This window comes from Chrysochloris asiatica, unplaced genomic scaffold, assembly GCF_000296735.1.
Source record: "Chrysochloris asiatica unplaced genomic scaffold, ChrAsi1.0 scaffold00038, whole genome shotgun sequence".
In the NCBI taxonomy this organism is placed as follows: domain Eukaryota; kingdom Metazoa; phylum Chordata; class Mammalia; order Afrosoricida; family Chrysochloridae; genus Chrysochloris; species Chrysochloris asiatica.
The window spans coordinates 6,366,888-6,385,861 of NW_006408556.1; the positions used below are offsets into that span (position 1 = coordinate 6,366,888).

General features: G+C 44.6%; 1 protein-coding gene across 1 annotated transcript; it reads left to right on the forward strand.

Annotated features, from left to right (window-relative positions):
- Window positions 1-11,515: 11,515 nt before the first annotated feature.
- On the forward strand, window positions 11,516-16,819 carry PIM1 (pim-1 oncogene). The gene is made up of 6 exons (XM_006860420.1): window positions 11,516-12,020; window positions 12,132-12,238; window positions 12,338-12,388; window positions 12,484-12,850; window positions 14,383-14,559; window positions 15,271-16,819. The coding sequence occupies exons 1-6, from the start codon at window positions 11,939-11,941 to the stop codon at window positions 15,426-15,428; spliced, it is 942 nt and encodes a 313-aa protein (XP_006860482.1). The 5' UTR covers window positions 11,516-11,938; the 3' UTR covers window positions 15,429-16,819.
- The last annotated feature ends 2,155 nt before the right edge of the window (window positions 16,820-18,974 follow it).

Genomic DNA, 18,974 nt, shown 5'->3' on the forward strand with positions numbered 1-18,974 from the left:
AATTATTATTATAGCCAGGAAGATAAAATACCTTACTGAGGTCTCTGGTACTGTAGTGGTTACGAATCAGGCTGCTATGCTAATCTCATGGTCAGCAGTTCGAAACTACCAGCTATTCCACAAGAGAAAGATGAGGCTTTCTGCTCCTGTAAAGATTTACAGCCTCGGAAACCCTGTACAGGGTCACTGTGAGTCGGAACCGACTCCACGGTACATAACAATAACTACAACATGTATGTATATATAAAACATACATGTATAATTGTGTATATGCCAGATACTCATATATGCCAAATAAAATGATTAATTAGAATAGAATGTAACACACAGTAAGTGCTCAATTAATATTAAATATTGTTGTTAAGGAGCTCTGGTTGTTAAGTATTATCAAATCAATTCCAACTCATAGCAACTCTGTACAGGATTTCCAAGGCAGAAAGCCTTATTTTTCTCCTGCTGAGCAGCTGGTGGGCTTGAACTGCTGACCTTGTGGTTTGTAGTCCAGTATTTACCCTCTAGAGCCACCATACTCCAAATATTAGATATTATCTCTTTATAAATTTAATTGCACCTATCTTTCCAAGCCCATGACTTGTGAATCTGGCAATCTTAACTTATGAAAGTGCTTTTCTGAAAAAGGCAGAAATTTTCTCTGAAGCCTGTATTTTTTAAAAAGTAAACAGCCATCTGTCTTTTCATTATAATATGTAATAAAAATAGCAGGGGCAAAGATTGAGGCAGGGGAAATTCACAGGATCTCAGATGTGTTCTCTTTTGGACTTAATTCAATTCAGCTTTAAAAGTATCTGTTTAGCACTTTCCAAAGGGAGCTATTTGGTCTTAACATTTTTACAATATAATCTCTGCACTTGGAAACATGAGAAATTAGGAGGTCCTTTAGTGGTGACAGCACTCCATGTTTGCTGTTGCTAGAGATGATTTCGCTAGGAATGGTTGTAAACACTTAGATAACAAAGAATTTGATTCGTTAGATCACTAGTCCAAATAATATTAGCTGTGAGTTTCAAACTGCTGGCTAGAGAAGTCATGGAAAACTGCAAGACGTTCAAATGACCTTGAATTGATTTGAAAGTACACACTGAATTTGGGGAGATGTATGTAACTTGGGCTAAAGTATGTAATCTTTGTAGTCTTCAAGGCCTTGCACCAGAGCACTGGCTATTTGCCAACATAACTCCCATTCATAAGTATGACTTCAGGGATAACTCTGATGATTACCAATGAGAAGTTTGACTTTCCTGTCTAGTGAGTGGGTTGTCTCTCTAATAAAGTAACATCACTGAACACAGAAGCAAGCTTAACCTCTCTCCAAGGAGAAGTAACACCATTTTCTAACCTCATGGCTCATGAGTTCTCCAGGGTTTGCTAAGGAGGTAAATAAGCCTGTAAATCAGAAGACATCAGTGAGCAAGACTATACTAGACAATCAAAGGATCTTTAACAAAGTTATATACTGAAGGCTTTAAAACAGGTTCCATACCTATATTATGGCCACTGTTGACTGACTGCAAGGAGCTGCCCTTGTTTGTTTTGTTGTTGTTGTTAAGTGCCTTTGAGTCATTTCCGACTCATAGTGATCCTGGCTAGGTTTCTGAGGAGTACTTGGTGAGCTTGAACTGCCAACCTAGCGGTTCAAACTGATCTTGCAGTCCAGCATATTAATCCACAGTGCCACACTAGGACTCCCTGTTTGTTTTAGCAATATATAATCTGAGAAGGGGAATCAGGCTGCGAACCTTAAGGTCAGCAGTTTGAAGCTACCAGCCGCTCCACGGGAGAAACATGAAGCTTTCTGTTCCCATAAAGATTTACAGCCTCGGAAACCCTGCGCAGGGTTGCTATGGATCGGAACCAACTCGGCAGCACTTAACAACAACAACAATCTGAGAAGAGGAGTCCTGCTGTGGGATAAGCATTGGTTGTATAAGCAGGGAACCACAAGATCAGTTTGAATCCCATGGTCATCGGTTGAATTCACCAGCCACTCCTCAGAAACAACTCATATACAGAGTTGTTATGAGTCGGAACCAGCTGGACAGCACTTAACAACAACAATCTGAAAAGAAGGAGACCTAGAAGCACAAATGGTTATGCTCTCGATTATGAACTGAAAGGTTGGTGGTTCAAGACGATCCAGCGACTCCACAGGATAAAGACCTAGAGATATAATTTCATAAAGATTACAGCTGAGAAAACTCCATGGCGCAGTTCTACTCTATCACATGGGGTAGGGTATGAGTCAGAATTGACTCTTCCACGGCATATAACAACAACTAAAAAGAGAACCAAAACAGAGTTGGAAAGAGGAAGTATGTGTTGAAAATGTATGTTTCTCCAAATTACTGAGTGATTTTCATCCAGTCATTGTATGTTTACACTTTTCTTTGGACCTTGAACACTTTGTGTGTTAACAATGGGCTAAGCGTTGACCTACTAACAGAAAGGTCAGTTGTTTGAGCCCACCATGGCTCTGTGGGAGAAAGATGTGGCTGTCTATTTCCTTCAAGATTGACAGCCTTAGGAACCCTAGGGAGCAGTTATAATCTGTCCTATAGGTATGCTAGGAGCCTGAAACGCCTTGACAGCAGTGATTTTTTTTGGTTTGGTAAGCTAATATACCCAAACTATCAGCTTCAAAAGATGATTGAAATAGAGCACCTTCCTAGTTTTGTGTTCAGTGAAGACTGAAATAAAGTCTATCGTCTTTTTCATCTTTTTCTTTCACCTTCTGCTCGATGATATCAGGAGATCCTACTGATTCTCTGGTTTTCTGCTTTTGATTTATTTTAAGAAACATTTATTCATTCATTTCACATGTAGTGAGGGATACAAAGAACATAGCACAAAGCATTTTTGCTTCAATGCTTGTCTTCATTTCACCTATTCAAATCTTGCTCATCCTGTAAGATCTACTTGAAGTTCTACATCCTCCACGGAGCCTTCTCTGATCTCTTCAGCCTCCTCTGAACCCTGCCCTTATGGATGATTCCTTCAGTTAGCATTTTATCATAAAATACCTTGTTAAATTTCTTAAAGTCATCTTGCGTTAGTTGGAAAAGCAGAATGGCAGGGTGACTGCTCTACCACTTATTAGTTATGTTACTTTGAGCAAGTTGCTTTTCTCTGTTCCTGTTTCTTTATTTGTACATCAGTGAAGATAGTAAAACTGCTGGTGTCACAGGGTTTGTATGAGGATAAATACAAAGTGCTCAGAACAATACCTAGCACTTCATTGATAATCAATCAATGTTGGCTGCTATTACAGTGCCTGCTTTGCCCCTTCCAATCCACCCAACCTGTTTTCAGTACTTTCCCTTTGTGTTCAATGAAACGATGATGTTTTCTACCCTCAATACATAGAGACAAAACAAATACAGAAAAATTGCAAGTACAGGTGTATATTTTCAAATGACAAGTGAGATAAACAATAAACAGGGTTAATTACTATTTATGAAGTACCTAGAAAGGTGCTCCACAAAATCTTTCTGGGCTAATTAAAAAAAAAACAAAACACCACAAAAACAACTTACACGTTTTCTGTGACTTTTCCTAAACTTACATGAGCAATTTTATTCCACTTTTTAAAAGATGGTAGACAATACTTTCATCAGTTCTAACTCCCCAAGATGCTCTTTCTCCTGTCACACACACACACACACACAGATACACCATGGACCCTTTTCTTCGTCAGTTAGACAGGCTTTTGTTATGTGCCTGGTCTTTGGATCTGAGGCATACATTTCCCTAGAATTCTAATAAGATGTTTTATAACACTCTCCAGGCTTCCTGTAATCTTTATATGTTCTAAGTTACTCCCTTTTGTTTTTGCCTATCTTACAGCACTCTGGAACTATAACATCTTTGTGTATAATGCCTTCAGTAAATATTACTTTTACTGAAGTTGTCAGTACTCAATGTGTAAAGTTCCAAAAATAAATCTAGGTTAATTACGTTTCCTTAAAAAAGAATTGGGAATGACTTTAAATAGCCTTTACTGGAAAATACAAATTCTTTTCTTCTCCACCATTGCTGAGAAAACTGAAAACTGGCTAGAAGAGATTTATAAATGTGAAGCAAATATCACATCAGGGACAAGTGTCAATTCTAAGTTGATTACATAGATTCCCTGGCCATTCTGTTTTTCCTAGGTGTCATTACTACCACAATTATGAGGGGAAGTAAAGATGTATTGCTACAAGGGTCAGTTCATACATGCACAGATTTATTCCAAACAAAACTTGTTTAAACTTGTCTCTTCTATAAATGGATGGCTGCAAACAAGTTCTCTCAGGAATACACTTGTCTTAGTGTTGCTAGGGTGCCTTCAAAGAAAAGGATGCTTTTGTTGCCACAAGGGAAAATGATTTTGAGGTCAGGACTAAACATCAAAATCTTAACAAAACTCAAGTGGCTATCTTCCCACATCATTGACACTTTGCAACAAGTTTATAGGAATGTTGCCCCACTTAAAACAAAAGCTTTTAGATGGTTCAAGCATTTTAAGGAAGGTCGGGAAAACCTCAAAGGTGAACCAAGAAAAGAAAGACCATTGTCTTAGTTCTTGATTGCTACTACAACAAAAATACCACAAGTGGATGACTTTAACAAATTTATTTTCTCAGTTTAGAGGCTAGAAATCCAAATTCAGAATGCTGGTTCTAGGGCAAAGCTCTTTCTTTCTGTGAGTTTTTAGGTCCTTGTCTCCTTTCAGAATCTATAGGCCCAACATTACTTGGAGATCTCCACGGGTCTTGGCATCAATCTTCCCCTGAATCTAGGGGTTTCACAGTGCAAGGACCCCAGGTCCAAAGGACGAACTCCACTTCAGGCTTTTCTTTCTTAGTGGTAGTTTGTCTCTATGATCTACTTACCTTTTTAATCTCAAAAGAAATTGACTCAAGATAAAAACCTAATATTATAGATTGTGTCTGGCCTTATTGACATTATGTTGTTGTTAAGTGCCATCAAGTCAGTTCCGACTCATTGTGACACCATATAGGATTTCCAAGAGCTGCTGATGGATTTGAACCACCAATCTTGCAGTTAGCAATCCAGCCCTTGCTTATCCTACAGCATCACACCAGGACTCCCATTAACATCATAGAAATGAGGATTTACAACACATAGGATGCTGACATCAGATCAGAGCCAATCACATCAGATCTCATCATGGGGGATTACTACATCTTAACTGCCAAATCACTTAGAATTCAGGCCCAGCCAAGTTGACACAAACATTAACAATGAAAACTGTCAATTGAATGGAAGAGCTGTGACTGAAGTCCAGAAACTGGTGGAAGAAGACAGTTCAATTACAATTGATGCGATAGTTACTGAACTTGGGATTGCACATGGTTCAACATTTTCAAATTTAAGTGAACATCTTAGCCTCAGCAAAATTTCAGCTTGATGAGTGCCAAAAGTGTTGCGTGAAGATCAGCTGGTTCAAAGAGCTGAACTTTCTGTCAATCTTTTAAGCAAGAGTGAAGCTAACAAAGATGATTTTATGGGACAAATGATAACTGGGGACGAGTCTTGGATTTATCCATATGATCTGGAGAGCAAGGTCCAATCAAAACTGTAGCATCTGAGGGGATCTGCTGGGCCAGTTAAATTCAAGGCAAAGAGGTCAGCTCAGAAAGTGATGGCTACTGGTTTTTTTTTGTGTGTGTGTGTGTGTGTTTTACTATTCAAAGGGGTAATCTTAATAGATTTTCGTGGGGGCACTATTAGGAAGAAATTGTAAGAAAATTGGAAAACTGCATTGGTGAGCATATGGTCAGGAAAGTTGTGCTGAGGAATTTTTTCCCATCCTAACAATGCAATTGCTCATTCTTTGAGAGTAACAAGGGCTATCTTATGGAGTTCTGGTGTGATGTTGTAGGAAAAAATTAGACTTCTAACCTCAGAAACCCTATATAGGATCACTATAAGTCAGAGCTGACTTGACAGCACTTAATAAAAATAACAAGGGCTGTCCTATGAGAATTTCACTGGGAAACCTTATTCCATCCATCCTACAGCCCTTCAGACTTCTTTTTGTTCCCCAAATTTATAGAACATGATTTGAGTCCTTCAGGGATGCCACAATTGCTGTCAAATTTCTTGGAGGAAAGGTTGTGTTGCTGTTGTTAAGTGGCATTGAGTGGGTTCCAACCCCTACCAGCGGGTTTCCGAGGAGTGGCTGGTAAGCTTGAACAGCCAGCCTTAAAGTTCCAAAGGCTTTGCAAGTCCAGTGCATTAACCTGCAGTGCCACACCAGGGGGAAAGGTTAGAGAGATGGGAACGTCACCTTCCAAAATATATAGACCTAGATGGGGGATATGTCAAGAAGCAGTAGTTTTACATTTTGATATTTTTGTTTAATAAAGGTTTCTATGATTTTGTAACAATACTTTTTGACTTAGTCTTATACTTCAACTTAAAAAGGGTTTAGTCATTTTAGATCATTGCATGTATTATAGTTTATAGTGGATTTTCACATCTAATTCACATGTATAAAATACATGTGAAATGATAATTTTCTAAATAATTTTGCAACAGTTGAGGAAGTTGGAGATATTTTAAGCCATACAAAAAATGGATTGCAGCTGGCTTTCTTCAATTTTTCTCCTTTCTCTTTTACTTCACCAAATGAGAAATACAAAATAATGAAAGTGAATGTTTCAAACTTGAACTTTAAGCTTCAAAAAGGCAGAAGAGAAATAAGTAAATGCAGACTCAAATTATTTCCACTTTGGAGGTTCAAGTTTACCAGGCACTCTTCGGAAACCCTATACAGGGTCACTATGAGTCGAAAGTGACTCAACGGACAACACTTAACAACAAGAATTGCAAATAGCTTATAGAGAAAAAGCTTCAGAGTCCTAGTTATAAAAGTACTTTGACCAGTACTTAAAAAAAATGAGGCAGGAATCGCTTTCAAATGTATTTCCAAAACTTCTGTGATTATAGAAATTGCTTACAACAAACAACTGACTTGATTAAATCCATATCAGGTAGAATATGGAAACCACCTAAAGATTTAGACATTGTTCAAGTTAACATTAACAAATTCTCCTCTTTCCTGAGAGCAGTTAGCATAATTAGGGTCTTCATTTTCCAAAAGCACTTGCCATTTAATTACTAGGGTGCTTTTTCTGATACTTTGTTAGAATTGTGACATTTAGATAGCTCTTGTTTATATTATTGAAACTACAATTGGATGCATCAAAATATTAAGCTCTATACTCTGTGTGAGTCACTTTTAATGCAAAACATACCTGAATATTTGATAATTATCTTTTAAAAAATAGTTTTAGGTACATAAAAGTTCTCTGTCATAGTTTTGTAACTTCAAGCTGTGAAGCACCCCCCATGGATAGCAGACATATTAAATGTTAACCACTTTGTTGTTGTTAAGTGCCTTACTCACAGCTCCTGGGTTTGAACCACCAGACCTTGCAGCTCAAACTGACCTTGTGGTCCAGCACATTCTTTTACTATGTTACACCAGGACTCCATTAATCACTTTATTGTTGTTGTTAAGTGCAATTGAGTCAGTTCCGACCCAATTGCACCTTGGTTTAAGAGGAGTGGCTGACAGGCCTGAACCACTGACCTTGTGGCTCAAACGGACTTTGCAGTCCAAAGCATTAACCCATGACACTGTTAATCACTTTGTTGTTGTTAAGTGCCGTAGAGTGATTTCCGACCCATAGTGACCCTGTATAGGGTTTCCGAGGAGAAGCTGGTGAGCTTGAACCACCGACCTTGCAGTTCAAAGAGCTTTGCAGTCGGAGCACATTAACCCACAATGCCACCCACACCAGGACTTTAGCACTGATTAAATATTTACCCCTACAAAGATCTAGAGAAAGTGAAGAAGTAAAGCTGAACTTGATTTAATGTGTACAATTATTCTGAATCACATTTTCTCAATTATCTAACATTTCACCTTTGCAACCCTGCAAGTTTCAAGACTATTCCAAAATTCTTTCTTCTATCATCATTGTCATAATCAGCACTATTGTCATCATGTTGTATTAAGTGCTGTCCAGTCGATACCAACCCATAGAGACCCTGTATAGGGTTTCCAAGGAGCAGCTGGTGAGCTTGAACCACTGACCTTGCGGTTCAAACAACTTTGCAGTCTGATCATCATAGCTAATGTTTATTAGAAGTTTACCTTGTGCCTGGCAATGCACATTGACTCTATTAAGCACTGGACTTCAAACTACAATATCAGTGGTTCAAGCCCACCAGTCACTCCACTGGAGAAAGATGAGGCTTCCTCTTCCCATAAGCATTTAAAACCTCGGACACCCTATACAGGGTCGCTGTGAGTTGGAACCAACTCAAAGGTACTTGACAATAAATAGCAATATGCACTTTCAATGCAGAATTTCATTTGCTCCTTAAAACAGCCCTATAAGGTAGGTGTTATTATTCCCCCTGAGGGCTTTAGAAATGTTAAGTAAATTGATCACTAATCCATAAGTGGTAGGCTGAAGAGCCCAGATTTGTAACCATGCTATCTCAGTTTAAAGCCTTGCCTTTAACCTTAACTTTTTTTGCCTAAGTCCATTTAATTCACTTAAATTTGGTATAAGTGACATTAATCATGACTTTTTTTTTTGTTGGGATCCATTATAATGAAAAGTTTTATGGTCTTCCTCTTTGCGTTAACAAATATTGGATTAAAAATAAGTATTCACAATTTGATGAACTTGACCTACACCTATGGAAGCAGTAGCTCAAAAGAGGGAACAAGTCCTTACAGCAAGAATCATTCCCACCCTCCTCCACACACAGAGTAGACAGGGATGGGCAACTTGGACATTGGCTACCCAAAATGGGGGGTGGGGGGCTACAAAGGCAAGAAGTGACTGGCTTACAAGCTTTCAAGAGGGAACCTAGATCCAGAGGGCCTGGAGGAAGGTAGAATCTCCAGTGAGTAGTATTCAATCTGACTAGGCCGGGCTGATGCAATGAAATACAGACGGGTCTCTGGTGATACAATAGTGAATAACTGTTATCAGGACTGTTTGTGAGGGTTGGAAATGTTAAAGGTAAGACGTTTTATAGCAAGGAGGGGCGTGATTAACTTTTCAGTCTAGGAGCAGAGGTCCCTAGGACCATCAAGAGAGAAGACCAGAGAGCGGGACCCTACCCAGAGAAGCAGTGATGCCTGAAATGGAGCCAGAGATGATGATGTGAAGCTATGGAGCAGCTGGAGACTTTAGATCCAGAGAGGGAGAGGACTGTGTGCTGAAGACCTGTGGGGTACGGGGGAAGGATTGCACGTAACAATGGCAATGAGAGGATATATGATAGAATGAATGTAAAACTAATGTTCTCCCATGTAAACTATCACATAATTCACAATAGAACATTAAAAAAAAAAGTATTCATTTAAGGACTGTACAAGGTAGAAGAGAGAGACAAGGCATAAAGAACAGAAAAGTTAATTAATAAAAAGAGAACAGAAGAAAGCATGATTGTCAGATGAGTGGGCTGGACAGTAAGTGAATGCTTGGAGTTTGTACATCAGTTTAAGAAGTAAATACAATTGTATCCTGAAGGGTGGAAAGACTGAATAAAAGTGAAGAGGGCACTCCCAGAACAGGTTGACTGTCTCAACAAAGGTGGAAAGTGTGGTAACAGCTAGTGAATGCTAACAACTGACAGTAGTCTAGCTTGGCTAGATCTGAGGGCTTCAGAAAAGAAAGGGGTACAGGTGGCATACATTCATTTATGGATCATCTACTCAATGCCAAGTACAGAGTTAGATCCTGATAAAAAGACAACTTTGAATATTCAGGAGTTTATTTTGGGTCATTTCTGCTCTTCTCTTAGCTGTTTTATGACCCTGTGTCATCCTACTTATGTTTCGTTTTCCTGTGTCTGTAAAAAGGAAATAATTCTTGTTCCCTTGGGGTTTTTTTCTAGTCATTAAAAATGAATGAGTTGAACCACAGTAGTAAGTGGACAAAAGGAAAATCTGTAATATTTTATTATATTCGTGCAAGTTGTTCAATATCTGGGCATCTTAATAAACAAGCACTGCAGAAAACTTCAATGAAACATTTAAATTAATTAATGACTATAGAAACACCCTCTTTTTTCCTTTAAATTGTAAGAACTTCAAACTATTAAAATGGAATGTAGCTTGCTTTCAATGACTTAGGTCAAGATAATTCAATTTATGGATTACATAGAATTTCAATTAACTAATTTCACACGTTATCAACTCCAAAGGAAGTTTAAAAGGACAAAGACTGAAAGCTGTATTGGCCAGTTTTTCCATGTTATTTTCATGCGGAGAGCGAAAAACGGGTTTTCTTTTGAGCCAACGAGACTGGGGTCAGCCAATAATTGCTGGTATTGCCTGACTGGTAATAACAGGCTGATGAAAAGGTGAATACAACGCGAAAACGCTGATTAAATCAAGCACAGCCTCCCCACCCTGGTTTAGACCAGGAATGTTCCTCTCCCTCCGCCTTCGCAGACGGGGCTGTGACAGCATCTGGCATCATAATAGTAACATTTGTTTCGTGCTTTCCTATTTATGGGGCACTTTCGCACACATCACCTCTTAGGAATCAGGACCCACTGGTACCTTTCGGCATGTGAAAAATGGACTCTGTTTGAGAATTTGGGTGCTGATCTTTTTTAACTACCGGTTTTTGTAACCCTCTCACGAATAAGCGAAGTTCTCCCCCAGTTTTATTCCAGGCCTGAGACACCCCCACTCATTCCGTGAGATCGCCGTGACTCACAATCTTGCAGATCCTTCGCCCCCTACGCGCCCCCCAACACACCCGGAGGACCCAACCTGAGGCATTGCGCGTCTTCAACGCCCCCACCAGACTTGGAGGTCTCGAGTCTGAGTCACACAGGGAGACCACCCTCGTCGGCATCCCCACACACAGTCCCTCACACTCCGGCGCACCGGCCGCCCGGCCTCCGCGCCTGACACACCAACGCCCGTCTTCTCGGAGCAACTTGTTATGCTCGAGCTCGAGCCCTTGACCCAAAAACCTCCGGGAAACCAAGAGCCGCAAAGGCGGCCTCGGGCGGCCTTTGATGGCTTTGTTATTGTTTGGGTTTGAATCGATACGCCCCTCCCCATCCTTCCTCCCCCGCGGCCCGGCACCCAGCTCCCGCCTCCCTTCACGCCCCGCGCCCCTCCCCCTCCATTTTGGCGCCTTTTCCTTCCCGCCACGTCGTGGCGGCGTAGAGACCATTCTGACCGCTAGAGCAGGGCGGAGTGCGCCGTGTTATGCAGATCAGCCTGTCTCTGGTTGGCTGGATCTGCGCCAGCGGGGGCGGGGCCGGGGCGCGGCGACAGAGTGCGCCGGGCGGGGGGTGAGGGGAGTCGCCCCGTCCCGCCACTTCCCCACCCCCTCTCTTCCCTCCGCGGGCCCGGCAAGCCGGCTCCCCGCCTCGGCCTCCAGGAGAGGCCCCGCCCCATCCCCGCCCTCCCGCGCGCCCCCCCGCCGGCGCGCTCCGCCCCTTTACTCCTGTCGGCTGGGCGAGCCGGGCGTCTGCTGCAGCGGCGGAGGTGGCAGAAGAGGCCCAAGAGGACTCGGCGGCAGAGGCGGCGGCAGCGGGACCGACAGCAGGAGCTCCAGCAGCAGCAGCAGCACCCGCCACGAACCCTCTGTCCCGCGTCGCAGTGCGTGTTGCCGCACGAGCCGCCCACCCCGCCGCCCTCGTTACAGCCTGACCCCGCCGGCGCTCCCGCCAGCCGCCAGCCCCGGCAGCGCCCCCAGTCGTCCTCCGACTGGTCCTCGGCCTTCAGCTCCAGCCGCAGTCGCAGCCGCAACGCCACCCGCAGCCACAGCCCCAGTCCTAGCCATAGGAGCGGCCACCGGCGCAGCCCCAGCAGCAGCTCCTCTCGCACGGACCCTGCGCCGACGCCCTGGAGGTTGGGATGCTCTTGTCCAAAATCAACTCGCTTGCCCACCTGCGCGCCGCGCCCTGTAACGACCTGCACGCCACCAAGCTGGCGCCCGGTGAGCGCCCCCTTCCCGGCCCGGGGATGATGGGGGCGGCTGGACCCCCAGTGTGGGTGCTGGGTGCGCGCGGGGCCGGCACTGAGTCTCCTGTGCCTCTCCCTTCCTTAGGCAAGGAGAAGGAACCCCTGGAGTCGCAGTATCAGGTGGGCCCGCTGTTAGGCAGCGGCGGCTTCGGCTCTGTCTACTCAGGCATCCGCGTCGCGGACAACTTGCCGGTGAGTGGCCGCCCCGCCGTGGGGAGGGCGCTCCGGGCGGGGGGCTCATGGGTGTACTTTAGCCCCGCCAAGGAGACTTAACAGGCTCTGCGCTTTCAGGTGGCCATCAAGCACGTGGAGAAGGACCGGATTTCCGACTGGGGAGAGCTGGTAAGTGTCCGAGTGAGCAACCCCCGGGAGGGGTGGGGAGGGGAGGCGCCCCTCTTCTCCCGCCCTAACGCGCGGCCTCCCTTTCGCCCCTGCAGCCCAATGGCACCCGAGTGCCCATGGAAGTGGTGTTGCTGAAGAAGGTGAGCTCGGGCTTCTCCGGCGTCATTAGACTCCTGGACTGGTTCGAGAGGCCAGACAGTTTCGTCCTGATCCTGGAGAGGCCGGAGCCGGTGCAAGATCTCTTCGACTTTATCACGGAGAGGGGCGCCCTGCAGGAGGAGCTGGCCCGCAGTTTTTTCTGGCAGGTGCTGGAGGCCGTGCGGCATTGCCACAACTGCGGGGTGCTCCACCGCGACATCAAGGACGAGAATATCCTCATCGACCTCAGTCGCGGCGAGCTCAAGCTCATCGACTTCGGGTCGGGGGCGCTGCTCAAGGACACCGTCTACACGGACTTCGATGGTAAGCCAGGCCCAGGCGGTATCTGTCCAGGTGACGCGGCCTGGAGGCCTTGGCCAGTCTCCTCCGGCCTTTTGTAAAGGTCATCTGGCCGCCTGGCTCGCTGCGAGGAGGGGTGGGGCGGAGGAGCACTTCCCAGCGTAGTAAGGGGATTTCAAGCTAACTGAACCTGTAATGCTTCTAGCGTGGGTTTTCTTTCTTTCTTTTTTTTCTCCTTCCCCTAAGTGGAATTCACTGGGTTCCAAGCGTTTCTGATGAATAAGAGGTTACGGGCAACCGGCTGTAGCCCAGATTTTTAAAGTCTGACCCAGTTTCCCCGCCAGTAAAAGGCTGGGAGGGGGGGCAGAGCGGGTGAGATGAAAATTGATGCCGCTTTGTAATTTTTGTTTTGTTTTATAAAGAAGAGAGTTAGTTCTGTAAGGTAGTTTTTCGAGCTGCAGTTTTTTTTCCCCTTTGATCCAGGAAGGGATAGAAACAGTTGTTTCACTTAATTTCATTTTTTGTTTGTTTGTTGTTGTTGTTTTCTCCCGGTGTCGAGGGGTGAAGGAGGCAGGAATGAATGTTGTGAAATAAGATCTGTTGTTGGTTTGAAAATTAGTTGGGTGTCTCCACAGAGGATGAAAACCTACCCTAGGGAGGGGCTTGGAGCGGGTTCTTTCAGAAAAGAAGGAATGAAGAGCTTGAGATCAAAGCAAAGGAGGGTGGGTCATCATCTGAGTGGCTTAACCTAACAAACGACAGCCTTTCAAAACTTGTGACTCGGGCTTGTGGTTTGTGTTTATTTGCCCTTGGAGGACTCTGGGTTGGGCTGCATTTTTTTGTATTTAACAGTTAATGGCTGGCCGGGTCCTCCCATGGTTTTCTTCCTTTTTTTTTTTCCCCTTCCCTTCGGCTCTTTGCTGCCCCCTAGCGAGCACCAGAGGGTTGGCAACTTTTTTTTTACAACCCAAAGTTTGTAAACAGGAATCACGTGGTGCTAAACCAGCCCTGCAGCTCTACCTTCCGCGTCTGCGGCGGGTGGAGGGTGTGAGTGTCAGCCCCTGCATGCGGAGGAGCGGGGAACAAGGTTTCTCAAAGGGCACCCTGAGTTTTTGATGTTATACACATGTCCTTGTCTGGAGTGCATCTGAAATGAGATGCTTACTCCAAAAGCAAATGCAGTTTAAGGATAGTCTGAGGTGTGCCTCCTTTTACTGTGTAGACACTCATCCGGTCATCCCTCTCCGGTGGTCCTTCCACATGCAGGCCTCAGGGTTTGGGTCTGTTGCCAGTCTTGTTTGTTTCTTGGAGCAGTTCGCAAAGCATTTCAGTGTAAGGTTTGGGCTGGTGGAGAGATGGGTAATGCTTAGGCTTGGCGAGATGCCATGAACTACTCATCCACTCTACTGTTAGCCCAGGAGGGAAACAGAGTTCACACAGTCCCTGAGGAAAAAGGGAGGGGAGTGCTTTTCAAATAAGAATGGTCATACCACCTGGTTGCTTTGTGTTTATTTTTGTTAAAAGTGTGTTCTTCCTTCTATTCCCTTGGCTCACAGGGACCCGAGTGTACAGTCCTCCTGAGTGGATCCGCTACCATCGCTACCACGGCAGGTCGGCGGCCGTCTGGTCCCTGGGGATCCTGCTGTATGATATGGTCTGTGGAGATATTCCCTTTGAACACGACGAGGAGATCATCAGGGGCCAAGTTTTCTTCAGGCAGAGGGTCTCTTCAGGTAACTTCTGGGAACCTCTGTGCTGAGGCTGTTCCTCATGAGTGTAGGTGGGGGTGGGAGGGTGGGTGGATTCTGGGGATCATTTGAGAACTGGTCCCAGAAATTGGTTGATTTTGAGCTTCCCCTGAGAGGTCAGAGAAAGAGCATGTTTGAGATTTTGGTTTTTTGAAGGCAGATCAAGCTGCTCTGAAGGTTTCTTCTTCAGTACCAGCTGAGACCTATCTGATCCTTTAACTAACTCCTGGCTGTGTTTCCAAGGAGAGAAAAGTCGAGGGCTCTTTTAACTATGTTAAGGCAGTAGCTCTAAATATTGTGGCTCCAGTGACCTCATGTGGGTGGTGTTGATGCTTGTAGTCAGGAGGTGAATTGAATCACCTCATGCTTGGTGGTGTCTCATCGAAATCCCTTGTCATCATCATCTTTCCTATTTCTGGTGAGTGGGCGTCGTGGGAAAGGCCCCAGTTATTGATGTTTGAAAACCACAGGGTTAAGAGAGGAGCCTTTTTTTTTTTTTAAGCTGAGATCAGGCTAGAGGATCCAGATGTTAGGGAATACCGTCCATTGAAGGATATCCAGTATGCAGCTGGCATTCTGGAAGGAGCGTGGCTTCCTCGTGACTCCAGACTTAAGAGCCCTTCTGGGAAGCAAATTGGGAAGGCCTTTGCACTGAGTTGAGTCATTCAGAATCTCTCCTTTTCCTACTTTGTGTAGAATGTCAGCATCTCATTAAATGGTGCTTGGCCCTAAGACCATCAGATCGGCCATCCTTCGAAGAAATCCAGAACCACCCGTGGATGCAAGATGTTCTCCTACCCCAGGAAACTGCTGAAATCCATCTCCACAGCCTGTCACCAGAGCCCAGCAAATAGCAGCTTTCCCAGCAGGCCCTCCCTTCCCTGTCATGCTCAAGGGAGAAGAAGCCTCCAGTTCCAGCATCCCAAGTACCAGTGACACTTGTCACCAAGCAGGACAGTGCTTGATACAGGAACAACATTTACAACTCATTCCAGATCCAGGCCCCTGGAGGCTGTCTCCCAACGGCGGGGAAAGAGACTCCACTCCAGGTGTCCTAGGCCTCAACTCCCATAGATGCTCTCCTTCTCATAGGTGTCCAGCATCTCTGGACTTCTGGGGAAATCCCGAGGGGGGTGGGGTGGGGGGTGGGTGAGAACCCTGCCATGGAACCTGTTCCCTTCATCACGAGTTCTGCTGAATGCCGCGATGGGTCGGGTAGGGGGCAGACAGGTTGGGATGGGATATAGGACTAGCACCATTGTAAGTCCCTGTCACCTCTTCCGACTTTTCTGAGTGCCTTCTGTGGGGACTCCGGCTGTGCTGGGAGAAATACTTGAACTTGCCTCTTACCTGCTGCTTCTCCAAAACTCTGCCTGGGTTTGGTTCCCTATTTTTCTTCTCCACCCACCTCCCCTGTCCTGCATATGAAAGGTGCCATGGAGAGGCTACAGGGCCAAACACTGAGCCACCTGCCCTCTTTCCTGCCTCCTTTAGTAAAACTCCCCGAGTGAACTGGTCTTCCTTCTTGTTTTTGTTTTTTTACTTAACTCTTTCAAAGCCAAGACCTCACACACACACACACACAAATGCACAAACAATGCAAATCAACAGACAAACTGTAAATGTGTGTATAGTTGGCATGGTAGTGTACAAAGGATTGTAGTTGATTTTTTTTTTTTTTTTCTAATTTTTTTTTTTTTGCCTTAAGTTATTTTTCTTATTTTAATTTTTTTTCCTTCTCTTTTTGGAAAGATACGCATTCTAACCTGGAGGTCAATGTTAATGTATTTATTTATTTATTTATTTGGTTCCCTTCTGCTCCAAGCTTCCACAGCTGCTGCCCTAGTTTTCTTTCCTCCTTTTCCTGTGCTGACTTGGGGACCTTTTGGGGGAGAGGGCTGCGACGCTTGCCTCTGTTTGTGGGGTGACGGGACACAGGCAGGACAGCTGCTGCAGCTCCCTGACTGTCGTGGGGGCCCCCTTGCCTACTTACCCAAGTGGGTCTGGGTTCTGTGGGTGCTGGGGAGGGGAGGGGCATTGCTGACTTGTGTATATAGGATAGATATATGGATAGCAGTTCTGGATGGTGTGCCTTCTGCATCTTCTCTGGGGCTGTGTTTTGAGCAGCATGTAGCCTGCTGGTTTTATCTGAGTGAAATACTGTACAGGGGAATAAAAGAGATCTTATTATTATTATTTTTTTTTTTATACTTGGCGTTTTTTGAATAAAAACCTTTTGTCTTAACTTGTGGTTTCTAAGCTTTGTCCATGCAGAGACATGCTAGAATGTGCAGGAACACCTGATAATTGCTAATACCCTGTACGTGTGTTCTGGTGTCGAGCTGTAGGATAAGCGCTAGACCTCAAGGTTGGTTTGAACCACAAGGTCAGTTCAAGCTCACCAATCACTACTTGGAAACCCTATATAGGGTTGCTGAGTTGAAACAGGCACTTACCAAGTTTCAGTAGCCTCTAGTGGCTACCTTGTTGGACAGTGCCGATAAATACATGATTCACAGAAAATTATTGGATAGGATTCTTCTAGAGATACCATACATACCCCTATTAACAACTGAAGATTGTCTTTTCCAACTAGTAAGACATTTTTAGCATACCCTCTACATATATACCTACATTATTCTCAGCTCCTGCATCAAGTTCCCTTCACCTTAATGTGAAACTTCAACTTGCAAGGTTTGATTTAACTAGTCAGGGTTTTGCCCTCCAATGTGTTTGACAAAGGGCTTGTACTGGGAGTCCGTGAAATGCCAGCCCTGCTGTTTTCTTACTGTTTGGATAATAAGTACTTTCAGTGTATTTCTCTGTAGCCATCTGTTTTGAGTCCACTTGTCCATTTTGCTTGAGTTGATTTAAACTGGAAGCTGAAACCCATGAATCTACTTAGTACATACAGCCTGAATATTTCCTGATAGGTATGCTGTTGGCCCTATATTAAGTATTAGTAAATAATGGTTTCTTATTTCCAACACTTCTTCCTGGTGGGTTTTGGCTCCCCTCCCCTCATCTTTGTACGGACACCCTTTGGCAGGCTGCTGGAGAGGGTCTAGATCACAATGCCCCTCAATTTCTTTAGTGTTTTAGGGTTCTAGTGTTTGTCTTGGTGTGATGCTGTGGGTTACTTAACATGCCTGACTGCAAAGCCATTTGAACTGCAAGGTCGGCGGCTCAAACTCACCAGCTGCTCCTGGGAAACCCTATACAGGGTCGCTATGGGTCAGAACCAACTCGATGGCACTTAGCAGCAACATTGTCCATCTTTAAACTTGGACTAGATCCCACACCCCAGCTTAGCCCCCATGTGGCTACGGGGAAGGAAGGATTTCTTGGTTCTGTGGGGCTGGTTTCCTGAGGTTCCCCTTTTCTCTGTGTACCCTCCCTTCCTCTTCCCTCCCTCCTAACCACTTGGAGTCTGAGGGTTGCATGTTTCACACTTTCCAGTAAAGTTGACACTTGAACAACTGAAAGTTGCGCCAAAGAGTTTTCCCATTTTCTATTGAAACTGCTTAATAGTACACCACCTCCACTGACACCACTAGGGTGCCTCTGAAGAAGTATACATTGTGTTCCAGTTGGGCACGAGGTATTAGGAAGTGGATTGGGAGGGTGAAAATGTAACACAATCTCCTATGGGCACTTGAAAAGCTAGTGTGACAGGGACTCTGTTGCCATCAAGTTAATTCTGACTCATCACAACCCTAAGAACAGAACTTCCAGAGGGCTTCCAAGACTAAATATGGGAGGAGACAGCTTCATCTTTCTCCTGTAGAGCACCTGCTGGGTTTGAACTGCCAACATTGGGTTAGTAGCCCAATGTTTAACGCACAGATAATGGGCATTTTGGGATGGGTGCCACAGCCATGGGAACATATAGAGAAAGGGAAGCAGACAGGAGCACAGACGGGAGTCAGCTCTGGGCTTAGATTTGACCCCTATCTCTTACTTCGGCGCCTTGGACAAGCTATGCTCTGAGTCTTTAAATTGAGAAACCCCTTGATGGGGCTGTTATGACTGAAACAAATAATAGACGTACATGTACAAATCCTGTTTCCTACTTACTGACTCATACCTATGTACAGGGACTGGGTGACAATACATTTCCACAAACAGGACAGCAGGAGAGGAAGAGATTTTGTGATTTGAGGAAGGGGTATCTGCACAGAAAGGGTCCTGGGCATCACAGATGATTTGTGCTCAACTGAGAACTGAAAGGTTTGCAGCTTGAATCTACCCAATAGCATCATGGAAGAAAGTTCTAGCAATCTGCTCTGATCAAGGATTACAGCTAACAAAAGCCCTATGGAGTTCAGTTCTGCTCTGTAACACATGGGTTTTCATGGGTTGGAATTGATTCAATGGCAATGAATTTGTTTTTTAAAACC

Bases quoted from the DNA above. Each gene is read 5' to 3' on its own strand.
- PIM1 (XM_006860420.1), top strand. From the start codon at position 11,939: ATGCTCTTGTCCAAAATCAACTCGCTTGCCCACCTGCGCGCCGCGCCC. The intron at 12,239-12,337 runs GTGAGTGGCCGC...CTGCGCTTTCAG, and splicing joins GCGTCGCGGACAACTTGCCG to GTGGCCATCAAGCACGTGGA. The intron at 12,851-14,382 runs GTAAGCCAGGCC...CTTGGCTCACAG, and splicing joins CGTCTACACGGACTTCGATG to GGACCCGAGTGTACAGTCCT.